This window comes from Dermacentor variabilis, chromosome 7 (assembly GCF_050947875.1).
Source record: "Dermacentor variabilis isolate Ectoservices chromosome 7, ASM5094787v1, whole genome shotgun sequence".
Classification (NCBI taxonomy): Eukaryota; Metazoa; Arthropoda; class Arachnida; order Ixodida; family Ixodidae; genus Dermacentor; species Dermacentor variabilis.
Genome location: NC_134574.1, coordinates 1,848,494 through 1,862,317, shown reverse-complemented (window position 1 = coordinate 1,862,317; position 13,824 = coordinate 1,848,494). Strand labels below are relative to the sequence as shown.

Genomic DNA, 13,824 nt, shown 5'->3' with positions numbered 1-13,824 from the left:
CCCCCTTTGCATAGCTTCCAAGGCTTTCTTTACTTCTTCCGGCATTACTTGTGGGATTTCAAATTCATCTAGACTATTCTCTCTTCCATTGTCGTCCTGGGCGCCACTGGTACTGTACAAATTTCTATAGAACTCCTCAGCCACTTGAACTATCTCATCCATATTAGTAATGATATTGCTGGATTTGCCTCAATCAATCAATCAATCAATCAATCAAATCTTTATTTCCAACGACAGTTGGGGGCCCCTTAGGCGAAAAGCGGTAGTAACACTACTTGAAAATACCTAAAGGCCCACGTACATGACAGCGGTATTACGATTCATACGTTCAAAAACAAATTTACAATAATCAAGTAAAATATGCAGTTCAAAAAAAATTAAGAAGAGGTTGTGCAAATACAACAATGGAACAATAGAACAAATAATGTCAATATATAAGTACACTCCAGAACAGTTGTACAGTCTCCTCTTAATGCCTGATTCTTGCCTATTCCTAGTTTCTTCTTCACTGCTTTTAGGCTTCCTCCGTTCCTGAGAGCATGTTCAATTCTATCCATATTATACTTCCTTATGTCAGCTGTCTTACGCTTGTTGATTAACTTGGAATGTTCTGCCAGTTCTATTCTAGCTCATGGTTATATTGCGCTCAGTTTTACACAGACAATATTAAGGAAAGACAGGACGTGGATGGACGTAGCGCAGTATTGCGCTACGTCCGTCCACGTCCTGTCCTTCCTTAATATCGTCTGTGTAAAACTGAGCGCAATATAACCATGAACGTTCACCAACTAGCCCCCTTCATTGCTCTATTCTAGCTGTAGGGTTTAAGGCTTTCATACATTGGTGTTTCTTGATCAGATCTTTCGTCTCCTGCGATAGCTTACTGGTTTCCTGTCTAACGGAGTTACCACCGACTTCTATTGCACACTCCTTAATGATGCCAACAGGATTGTCGTTCATTGCTTCAACACTAAGGTCCTCTTCCTGAGTTAAAGCCGAATACCTGTTCTGTAGCTTTATCCGGAATTCCTCTATTTTCCCTCTTACCGCTAACTCATTGATCGGCTTCTTATGTACCAGTTTCTTCCGTTCCCTCCTCAGATCTAAGCTAATTTGAGTTCTTACCATCCTATGGTCACTGCAGCTCACCTTGCCGAGCACGTCCACATCTTGTATGATGCCATGGTTAGCGCAGAGTATAAAGTCTATTTCATTTCTAGTCTCGCTATTCGGGCTTCTCCATGTCCACTTTCGGCTATCCCGCTTGCGGAAGAAGGTATTCATTATCTGCATATCATTCTGGTCTGCAAAGTCTACTAATAACTCTCCCCTGCTAGTCCTAGTGCCTATGCCATATTCCCCACTGACTTGTCTCAAGCCTGCTTCTTGCCTACCTTGGCCATGAAGTCGCCCATCAGTATAGTGTATTTTGTTTTGACTTTTCCCATCGCCGATTCCACGTCTTCATAGAAGCTTTCGACTTCCTGGTCATCATGACTAGATGTAGGGGCATAGACCTGTACGACCTTCGATTTGTACCTCTTATTGAGTTTCACAACAAAACCTGCCACCCTCTCGTTAATGCTATAGAATTCCTGTATGTTACCAGCTATATTCTTATTAATCAGGAATCCAACTCCTAGTTCTCGTCTCTCCGCTAAGCCCCAGTAGCACAGGACGTACCCGCTTTTAAGCACTGTATATGCTTCTTTTGTCCTCCTAACTTCACCGAGCCCTATTATGTCCCATTTGCTGCCCTCTGATTCCTCCAAAAGCACTGCTAGACTCGCCTCACTAGATAACGTTCTAGCGTTAAACGTTTCCAGGTTCAGATTCCAATGGCGCTCTGTCCGGATCCAGGGATTCTTAGCACCCTCTGCTGCGTCACAGGTCTGACCACCGCCGTGGTCAGTTGCTTCGCAGCTGCTGGGGACTGAGGGCCAGGGTTTGATTGTTGTATTCATATGGGAGGTTGGGGCCAAGTACTGCACCAGGGTGGCCAATCCTGCTCTGGTGAGGGAGTGCGTTAGCGGTTCTGGTCACTGGTATCAGGCCGCACTCCAGGCCTCTAAGACTGTACAACTGACCAAGAAGTTGCTTCAAATGGTTCGTGGGGCGAACGAGTGGCGGAAGGACAAGAACAGAAAGGACCTACGCATTGAGGAATGAACTGGAAAGGAAGCCTGCTGCCGCTGTTTTGAAAGAGCTTGAGCTCAAAAAACAGTGTTGGCTAATGCCGAGATGCAGGTGTCCCTCGTACAAACCAAGATAAACTCTTTAACACAGTGAAACACAAGCCTGAGGTGTCGTGCGCGGGCTGGGAGTATGTCAGGATAGTTGAGGTTGACTTATGAGCTGTTGAGAGAAAATTTCAATTGTGACAAAGTTTGGACCTCATGCCACTGAGCTTAATAGTTGATAGAAATAGCTCACATTAGGGGGGGAATATTTGCTTCTGTATGCATCTCTTCTTTATTTGTATTCGAGAATGTCCAACTCGATTTGGAATTTCTTTTAAAGGGACATTAAAGTGAAAAATGATTTCTTCTGCATCAGTAAATCACCGTTCTACAACACCAAAAACACCGCTCTTACAACGATAAGACGTTTGGTAAGCCAGAAAAAGTGCAAGAACGAAATACGGGTGGCGACGTCTACTTAAGTTCCCGCTCCCGGGGGCTGTAACGTCTTGGATTTTGATGGCATCTTCTAGGGCCTACTAATTATATATAGTGGTACGGATTGACTACATTGTGTTCTAAAGGAACCAAATATTAAATATGGCAAGTTTCCGAAACCTTTACTCAGCCAATGCGGCCCAAATGCGAAAACATACTTTGGAATCCCTGACGTCACGCTGACGTACCAGCACTGGGGTTTCGGCGCGAAATTCAAATACTGATACTTGGACCTTCATTTTCTCATCTAATAATCAAACTATTTTTTTTTAAATGACTGCCAGGAGGATTCTCAAACAATGCTTTATTATTCTAAACTGATTTATTGTTTCGCTTTAGTGTCCCTTTAAGACATATTATTTGCTGTGGATTTTACTAAACCCTCCCTTCTATTATCTTTCGTGAGTAACGTAAACACTACTCCTTAGTTTGAATAAAGGGAAAATCAGACATCCACCCGTTCGTAGCAGTTGCTACAAAGGAAACCCATACGTGTTCCTCGAAAGAAAAGCCTCGTAGTTGTAGAAAAATTCGTCCTGGTCCGGGACTCGAACTCGGGACCACCGCCTCTCCGGGGTAGCCGCTCTACCATCTGAGCTAACCAGGCGGCTAGCAGATGGCAGGGCGAAGTCGAATTTGTCGACAACATGAAGCAAAGGCAAGAGTTTGACGTAGTAGTTCTGCGGAAGCCCGCAAGGTGGAGAGAAGTAATGAATAAAGGGAAAATCAGACATCCACCCGCTCGTAGCAATTGCTGCAAAGGAAACCCATACGGGTTCCTCGAAAGAAAAGCCTCATAGTTGTAGAAAAATTCGTCCTGATCCGGGACCCGTTTGAGGTGTTGCCCTGATGCCCTGATGAGGTGTTGTTGACCAAATGGTTGCCCCCATCTGCAGGACACGGGAGAAGAATGATCAAGATCTTGCGATCAGAGAGCCGGAGACAGGTTAGACATTTCAAAGAATGTCTAAAGGTGGCCTGTTCGTCTACTTCCGATGGTGTTTTCAACGTAAAGGCTTTTCGGGACTGGTGCCAACAGGCAAACATTGTGACTGAGGCTATATGGAACGATGTTCGTCGAAAATTGCCGAAGAAGAAGAAAAGGGAAGTGCCAGAGGGACGCCTTCTATTACTAGGGGGTGCAACGGTGGAAGAATGGCATCAACAGGTTCTCAAGTTGGGGCCAAAGTTCTGCGTGGAACCAAGGATCGACATCGTCGACAGGTTAGCACTTACAAGGGACATTGCTAGGAGTGTACCAGAGAAAGAAAAAGAACAATGTGGTGGTGGAATGTGTGGACGCGCTGGCCAAAGCTTCGGTAAGTGACAGATCCAGACCCAATGTTGATAGGACTGCTAAGTATTTGGTTGAGAATAATCTGCGTGTTGTTCAAGCAGACAAGGAAGGCTTTCTGGTTGTTGTACCAAATGATTGTTACTTAGAAAAGGCTTTCTTAGTGGTGAATAAGTGCTTTAAGAAATGTGACGTGAATGTAGAAAATGTAAAAAAGAAAGCGGTGGAGCTATTGAAAGAATGTGACCAAGATAAGCTTGCGTCACGTGTAAAGAACTCAAAAGGAATGAAATTGGAGATATTTTTTATGGCAAAAACCCACAAGCAAGAAATTCCGTTTAGGCCAATTGTGTCTGAGCGAGGGTGTTGGCAAGTTCTGGTCGCGGAGTTCCTGCAAAAAATGTTTAATTCCCTAGAAGTGCAGGATCCGTACTTATTGAAAAACTCTGAAGGCCTTGTGAATTGTCTGGCATCAGATAGTACAAGCTGCAGCTGGCGATTCAGCATAGATGCTCAAGATCTCTACTATTCCTCACCGCATGGACCCCTAATGTGCAGTGTTAAAGATTGCATAACAAATAATAATAACGAGGTGTCATTCCGCAATACGTGCGGCATGGCCGTTGAATCCTTTCTTGAACTTCTGCATTTTTATTTAGCGAATACACATGTAGGATTCTGTGGTGAAACGTATATACAGGCAAGGGGTGTGTGCATCGGGTCAAAGGTAGCTCCCATCCTAAGTAGCATTTTTTTGGGAAGCATAGACAGAGAGTTGGCCAAAGATTTGGAAGGTGTAGTAAGTAAGGTAAACAGATATGTCGATGACTACTTGATTTTAGGCTGTCCTGTAGACAGGGGTGCTTGCAGGAATAGGGTTGTAGAAGCCTTCAATTCTCTGGGCAAGGGCTTAACATTTACTTCGGAAGTACCGGTAGATAATAAGCTACAGTTTCTTGATGTCAAGTTAGAATTTCTACCGGAACATGTGTGTTGGTCATTCTCATCCCGAGCTGGAAAACCGCTAATGAACTATGCCCCAAACCATTCCAGGCTTCTGAAGAATGGGATAGTCATTTCGTGTTTCCGGTCAGCGTTGTTGAAGTCATGTCACCACACTGTAAAGATTGCATTTTTTCAGCAAGTTGATAGGTTGAGAAAGGCTGGGTACCCGCTCGCTGTGATGCTGGCGTCGTGCGCTAGACTAATGAAAGAACTTAAAAAGAATAAAGGACAATGCACAAAGAATCAAAGGCAGAAGGATGTAGCTTCCAAGGTTTCAGTGATTCCGTATGTGCACGGCCTTTCACACAGAATTAAAAAGGTGGCTGGTAGTTATGCAGTAAAAGTGGTATTTTCGGCAAAAAAGAAAATAGGTAGTGTGTGTTCTAAGGTTAAAAAGAAGTTTGAAAGTAAGGATGATGTAAAGAAAGAATGTAGGGTTAAACATCCGTGCAAGAACCAATTTGTTGATTGCGCGAAGAATGTTGTTTACCAGATTCCTATTACGTGTGGTCATGTGTACGCAGGGCAGACTGCGAGATGCATTAACACGAGGTTAAGGGAGCACTTGTCTAGTCTGAAAGGTTGCCCTAGTATGCATTTGGCAATGCATTGCCAAGAACATGATTACTCACCTTGTCTTAGTAGCACAGGCATATTGTATAGGCATAGGAATCAAACCGCTAGGGAAATTGTGGAAGCACACTGGATTGAAAAACAAAAAGAAAAATGCATCATCCATCCTTCTGTTTCATTGTTAGATAAAGAAAATTCACTTCTATCATCACATCTTTAACGCATTTTATTGTAAGTGGTTGTTTTATGCACCTTGCTGTTTTCAGGTTGACCGAGTGGCTTTTGTCCACGTCTTTTTATCACAAGTGTTATATGTACTATAGACGTGCTCTGGTGACTAGATCGCGCAGATCTGTAGGTATTTAAGCAGGTAGTTCTTCAGAAATAAAACCAGTTGTTAGAAAGCACTCGTCCTTGTGTTGCCCCTATTCTTTGTCCCTGTTTGTTTGCGCTCAAAAAGTTTTAAGATCAGCCTGTCTTGACATAAAACATAGTTCAGCATCAATCAGGTAATTTTGCAAAGGCACTCAGGGAAAACCTGGAAAACTCAGGAAATTTAGAAATGTCAAATTGGTAGACACCCTGATTTTGTATTTACCATGTTACTATCTTAGTTTGCTACCAATTTCTCGTGATGTTTATTTATTTATTTATTTATTCAGGTACCTACAGCGCCCGCTGAAGGCATTTTTGTAGGGGGGATACAGTTGCAAAACATACATCGTCATGCAGATGACACTGTAAATAACAAACGACAAACAATAAAAATACAACGCATTCCAATACTGAGCAAACTGATAACAAAAGAATCATGAAAGCAAGAAATACGTAAATATTGTCACATGAACAAGTGTATGCAAAAAATTTGAAAACGCACAGCAACACAGCACAAAAATTTAGTTTAATAAAAGTTAATTCAACAAAGGAGTGACAGAGCATTTTCAAAAGAAGATTGCGAAGCTCACAACTTCTTCTGGCAATTCATTCCAGTCATGCACTGTTTTGGGAAAAATTGAGTTTTTAAAGACATTTATATGGCACTGGTATTCTTGAACCTTTAAAAAATGATCTAAACGGGAGGATATATAGCTGGGGGCTTTCATGTATGACTCTTTAGACAAACCTGTTGCGCCTATAAAAATATTGTAATATAGCTTAAGTCTAAGGTATTTGCGTCTGTCTTGCAATAGAAGCCAGCCCAAATTTTTGCACATCTGAGAGCTGCTTTTCGTGAAATCATAGTTTGCGGACACAAACCTTGCTGCTCGTTTTTGAATTCGTTCAAGTTCGCTGATAAGTGTTTTTGTTTCAGGGTCCCAAGTCGCACAACCATATTCTAAGATGGGATGCACGTTTGTAAAGTAGAGTGCCTCCTTCAAATCAGCAGGGGCCTGCTTGAAATTGCGTTTTAGAATGTTTAACACACGGCTAGCTTTGGCAGCAATATGGTTTACATGGTTGTTCCAAGAAAGGTTGTTTGTGAAGATAACACCCAAGTACTTGTAATTGTTAACAAATGATAAGTTTATGTCGCCTAAAGAGTACTGGGTAGGTAATGGATGCTTTTTATTTGTAAATTGCAGAACTTTACATTTTGAAAAACTTAATGTCATGTTCCATGTTTCGCACCATGCCAAGACAGAGTTGAGGTCGCTTTGCAATTCATAAGAGTCGCTTGTACATGTGACGTCACGGTAAATGCAACAATCGTCAGCATACAATTTAACCCGACTGGAAACCCGGTCAACTATATCATTGATAAATATTAAAAAAAGAAGAGGGCCCGAAACTGATCCCTGGGGAACACCCGATAAGACTGCAATATCAGATGAACTTGTGCCTTCAAGAACAATGCTTTGCTTTCTACCGGCGAGGTACGCTTCGAGCCATTTCAGCAGGGTGGCTGGAACGTTGAGGGTAGACAGTTTCAGTAATAATAAATTATCTGCGACAGAATCAAAAGCTTTTTGAAAATCTAAAAATATGCAGTCGCAGACGTAGCGCAATTGCACTACGTCCGTCCACGTCCTGCCCTTTACTTAATATTGTCTGTGTAAAACTGAGCGCAATATAACCATGAATATTGCAAACCCTAGCTAAAACTGTATAATCAAAAGCTTTGTACTTAAACATTCTAACTACATTTATTTGCTTCCTTTTCTCATTTGCTGTAACCCACTCCCCTCTTTAATGGCTTTGGCCCTGAAAGTAATAATAAATAAATAAATAAATAAATCATTTTTTCTGAACAGATACAATTTCTCCAGGCTCTTGGCTTCCTGTGCTAAGTGACGGCACAGGCTGGCCTGGACTGCATAGTAACTGAACCGTGAACTCTTTTGAGCGTCCCCCTGTTTGCACAGGTGCTGGATAAAGATAGCCTGGATCCTGTGTTGTCTCGCAACAGCCAACTGGAGGCAGTGCAGCTGGTAGTGCTGGAGGTGAACCCGCTGCAGCTTGTGTGCCTCGCCGGGGCCTTCCCTCGCCTCCGAAGCCTGTCTGCTACGATCACCCGGAAAGGGTGAGACCCCCATGCGCTTAAATCCACATTGCCTCAGCCTGTTGCACATCGAAACCCCGACCACGTAGCATCCACATCAAACTGCGAAACACTGAAATAACCTTAATTTGCTGTAGTACTTTAATTCTATACAATTCGAACCCACTTATAGCAGTAATCAAGTGCCAGGAAAATCCCATTGTTATCACCCATAGTCGGTACAATAAAACCTTGGTTATTCAAGTTTCACTAGGCCGAAAAAATTGACCCATCTAACCGAATGTCGAATTATTGAAGGTACAGTCGAACCCCGCTACAACGAACGTCGCTTCAACGAAATATTTCCAATTCCCCGTCAGCTCGCTATACAAAGTAATGGAACAAATTTCTCATCACAACGAACCATTTTTGGGGCGCGTTTCCGCTTCAACGAAATTTTTGCTATGCGAAGCTCGATTTAAAAATATATCTTACAATAAAACAAGCATATCGCCGCCCATCTATGTACTTCCATAGGCCCACGCTGCTTTGTTTCGCTAAACATTCGCTGGACCAAACTAATCCACTCACTGAAACGCACATGATCACCGCCATAGCTTGGTGTTGATGACTATCGGGCTGGCTGCCTTGCGACAAGGCGCGGGGGCAAGCTCCCGTTTTCTTCCAATCCAATTCAGAGCCGCAACCAATCCGTTGCCAAAGGACGCAGCAGCCTGGCAACAGCAGCGCGTTTGCCCTAGTTTTTTTCACTCGTGCTTGTGCTGCTAGTGCGCTGTAATGAATGCGAGCATGGCGACTTCATCTAGAAAGCGGAAGTTCCTCTCGCTTGAAGAGAAGGCACGGATTATCAGCGCGGCATCCAGTGGCAGGAAAAAGGGAGATGTTGCAGCGGACTTCGGCATCTCACAGAGCACGCTGTCAACGATCTTGAAGTCGAAAGACGCGATAGCGCAAGCTCTTTCTTCGGGGACATCCGCGAAGCGGAAAAAGCTGACGCAAGCGGCTCATGAGGACCTTGAGAAGGCTCTGTACACGTGGTTCCTCGACGTGCGCGCAAAGAAGATGCCGGTCAGCGGAAACATGTTGCAGCAAAAGGCACTTGGCTATGCCTGTATGCTGGGCATCAATGATTTCAAAGCCAGCTCAGGGTGGCTGACCCGTTTTAAGGCCAGGCATGAAATCGTCGCTAAAGTGCTGTGTGGGGAGTCGGCCTCATCAGACGCCGACGCTGCATCTGCTTGGGCATCAGCTACTGTGCCGGAATTAATGGAGAAATATGCCACATCAGACATATACAATGCCGATGAAACGGGACTTTTCTTCGAGCTCCTCCCCTCCAAGACGCTTCACATGAAGGGCCAGCCATGCAGCGGAGGGAAGCATAGCAAAAAGCGTGTGACTGTGCTCCTGTGCTGCAACATGGACGGGTCTGACAAGCGCTGCCCACTGGTGATAGGCAAAAGTGCGAAGCCGCGGTGCTTCAAAGGTGGCAAGAGCCTGCCCGTCAAATATGTTGCCAATAAGAAGTCTTGGATGACACGGGCCGTTTTCAAAGAGTGGCTAACCGCTTTCGACCGTGACATGACGGCAAAGAAACGTAAGGTTTGTTTGCTCATCGACAATTGCTCAGCGCATAACGTTGAAGACGTTCAGCTTCAAAGCGTGGAAGTAAGATTCTTCCCGCCGAATTGCACGGCTTTAATCCAGCCGCTGGATCAAGGTATCATCAATAGCGTTAAAAGCGCTTATCGACAGCGACTGATTCAGCGGCTGGTGTTAAACATCGACACCGGTCGGGCAATCGAAGTGGATTTGTACATGGCTGTACAGATGGTCTCAGCAGCGTGGACGGCAACCAGTCGCAGTATCATCTACAACTGTTTTGTGCACGCCGGCTTTCACTCCGATGCTCAACTGGCAGCGAACTCCACGTCGGACGAGGAAGGCTGCAGTACAATTGCTCCACCCTCCACAGAGGCCAATGCGGCATGGGCAGCCCTTCAGGACTCCGGAGATGTGCCGGCCGATGTTCACATCGGCGACTACATCGCTGTTGACAGTGAAGTGCTAGCTCACGAGGAGCTGAGTGACGAAGCTATAATTGAGGGCGTTCGCCACAACGACGCATCATCGGATGATGACAGCGACGCGGAGGACTTAGCGCCACCACCTGCAATAAAAGTGATGGATGCTTTTGATGTGATCCGCAGATTTTTCGGTGCTCACGATGACGACGTCGCGATGCAACTGTTCACCGAGTGCGAAAGCCGCGCCACTGCACTCGTGGCAAAAAAAAAGAAGCAGAAGAAGCTGACCGACTTCTTTGGAAATAAATGATGTTTTGGGACTATGTGGTCCAACCTGACAGTGTTTTTGGCCTGTTTTCGCCTCAACGAAATTTCGCTTTAACGAAATTTTTCGCGCGCCCCGTCAGTTTCGTTGTAGCGAGGTTCAACTGTATCAATAAAATAAACATTTTTTCGCAATTTATATCGGACACTGGCAAATGACAGCAAATAGCGCACTCTCACTGCTGCGCGGCAGCCTCGTCTAGTGCACTGCCGGGTCATGCATACAAATACATATGTTGCACTGGTCTTATGCTACATTTATTTCATTGTTCTTAAATGAGCTCTGTAAAAACAGTACATTTATTCTGTTGCTTTTACATTTGGGCTTTAGCAATAAAACTCGGCAGAACCCATCTCGCAACAATACCTTGATTTGGGCGAGTTGGTTCATCGTGACTGTTTTCATACAAAAGTGCTAAAGACAATTTGCCAGTGCTGTCGTATGTGTTACTTCGACTTTGTCTTCGTCTTTAGTGCTTTTTTATAAAAACCCATCTCACGATGGACTGTCAACGGTTTATTGTTCCCGTAGACCGGGATGTGGTCTGATTGATTAGATTAGGGTGGATACAAGCTTGTTGCATAAAGGGAAGCTGAAAGGTGTTCCAGAAAAAATGAGTGAACATGTATAAATAATGGTTTTCAACCCTCCGAATTCGAATATCGTATCGAAATTGAGCGAAAGAAAGCGCAAATATATTTTATTTCGACGAAAAGTGCAGCAGCGGACGCGGCCAGCTCGCGCGTCTCGTTTCCGCCTGTGATTGGTAGGGTGCCTCGTGACGTCAACACTAGTGTTCGTCCGAACCGACCGCTGCCGCTACACATGAAGCGCGGTGCCAGGTAGTTTGGTGCTGTTTTTCTGAGACGGTAATGGAAAATTTAGAGAGACTGCGTTTTTCTGAGGAGTTCGGCGTTACTCCCTACATGTACGAGCCGATTGCGAAGAGCCGGCCTCTCGAAGAAGCAAACGATGCTGGTGCGAGCAGTGCTTTCGACGTGAACGAAAGCGAAGTCTTGGGATCTCCATGTGTTGGAAATGCTCTTTGGTGAGTATGTTTTTTGCAAAGCGATCTAGTGATCTCGCCGATCTTTCGCCGATCTAGTGAGCTCGTTTCCGGTCAAACAATTGTAGTGTTGTGTTTCTGCATGCTTCCTCGTGGAACGTAAGCGGGGATGCGATCGTCGGCATTTGTGCACTGTCCAAAGCTGTCGGCAATCTACAAAGACGGTTTAAACGCGTGAAAAGCTTCCCGGTTCATGCAGTACGTGTAGTGACCTTCATCTGTGCACCATCCGCACACTACTCATAACCGAAGTCGTAAAGGCGGCGAATTCCGTCGGCTACGTGAGACGGTCGGTTTCTTGCTGTGCGCGAGAGAAGGGGGGAGCGTAGCGTCCTGGCATGCGCCGGCTTTCCAGCACATGCAAACTCTACATTTGCACTGCGTTATGGTAGCTGCATGCAGGCTGTGCTACAACACACGTGCAAATAGAAAATTCGTGGCACTTTGCGACGAAACCTGCGTCAAGGGCGGGAGATAAGCATGCACCTTCCGTTCAGCGTGCTAACACGAAGGAGCTCACAGTAAATCAAAATCCAGGTTTGGGCGAGTTCGTGTATTCATAAGGCCTTCCAACACCAGTTATCATCAGTCAGTCCGCACTTGTGCCGTCTTTGTTTTCGTTGCTCCGATCTTTTCGCGCTGCGTTTAGAAAGGCTGCTAGTGGCAAGTAGTCCTCTCTCATTCTGTGGCCATATACAGCAACTGCGCAGGCCGAATTGCAGGGCTGGCCGCATACTACCACTCTACATACACGCAGACGCACCAACAAAGGAATGCAGGGTCGATCGAAGCAGATTACGATGGCACGCACGCAGAAACAAGCACGGTCAGGCACGGTCGCGGAGGCTGCGAAGGAACGGAACACTAGTGTTGACGTCACAACACCGCGGTTTCCGGTCTCCGCTCGCATCGTCAGCGTCAGCAGCAGCGCGCGGCATTCGACGGGGGGCGGAGCTAAAGCGCAATTTTAACCGACGATTACGTCGCTCCTAATTGAAAAAAAAACCCCAAATTTTACCTACATGGTTTATAAGGTTCCCGCATCCGTATATGAGCGTCTTATTGAATTCGACAGACTCTTCAGCTTCCCTTTAAGCTTCCATATTTTATTCCATGGTTGCCAATAGAGTATTCCTGTTTGGCTAAATGCTGTTGATAGGCACTACCCTCCTTCATCATCATCAGCCTATTTTATGTCCACTGCAGGACAAAGGCCTCTTCGTGCGATCTCCAATTACCCCTGTTCTGCAACCGATTCCAACTAGCACTAGCAAATTTCGTAGACCACCTATTCTTCTGCCGTCCTCTACTGCGCTTCCCTTCACTTGGTACCCATTCTGTCACCCTATTGGTCCAACGGCTATCTAATCTGTGCTTTACATGACCTGCCCAGTGCCATCTTTTTCTCTTAATGTCTATTAGGATTTCGTCTCTGCCCATTTGCTCTCTGATCCAAACCACTATCTTTCTGTCTCTTGACGTTATGCCTAGCATTCTTCGTTCCACCGCTCTTTGTGCGGTCCTTAACTTGTTCTCAAGCTTTTTTGTCAGTCTCCAAGTCTCTGTCCCATCTGTCAGCACTGGTAAAATGCACTGATTGTGCATTTTATTGTACAATTGATTTAGTTCACACATCTTTTATGTAACTTTATGGTGGTTTCTGAGAAACGGCTACAGGCTTGCTTTCTAGTTTCTTGCTACAGTAGAGTTTATGACAATTTTTCCTTGGTATGAATTTTGCTCGCCTAGCAGGCTTCCGAAGAACTGATCTGCCGTAACCTAATAGTGTTCTGCAGAGCCAAATAAAGCATACCTTTTCTTTGTCTGCCTGTATTTCACTCATGTTGGCATTTACCAAGCTGTGCCAAGACGCATATTTACTGCTCCAAAACAGACCATTCATGCTCCAAACTTGCTCCAAAGTGCCAAATTTGCTGCTCCGAGAGCTTCTCTGAAGCTTCCTTGGCTGCTTTCATCTCTGTTGTAAGGGTTAAATGGACATATCCCACATAAACATGTTCAGTGAGTCTTATTTTCCAACAAAAGAGCTGCTTCGTACTTTCTAACATGTCAGATCAGAATCTACAGCACACGGGTAATCAATGTTTGTAACGAATTCCATGTTCCCACTCATATTGTCCACGACTGTACTGCTGAAAGTAATACAGGATATAACAGCTGGAGTGCAACCATTAGTTTTATACTGATAAATATTTTCTGTCATAATGAACTCACCTGCAGACTGAAATCTGCACTTATGCATGGTACAAAATCTTCAGGCACAGGGTATTCAAGAGTGACCTTACATCTCTGTGAGCAGTCCATTCATAGGCTGTGTTCCAATATTCACCGTAGA

General features: G+C 44.9%; 1 protein-coding gene across 7 annotated transcripts in view; it reads left to right on the top strand.

The window, feature by feature from the left end:
• Window positions 1-13,824, top strand: part of LOC142587282 (uncharacterized) — a 378,424-nt gene that overhangs the window by 274,388 nt on the left and 90,212 nt on the right. For all 7 annotated transcript variants that reach the window (XM_075698155.1, XM_075698154.1, XM_075698153.1 and 4 more), the window contains one exon: window positions 7,914-8,071. In XM_075698155.1, coding sequence (XP_075554270.1) covers window positions 7,914-8,071 — 158 coding nt within the window. The remainder of the gene's footprint in view (window positions 1-7,913; window positions 8,072-13,824) is intronic.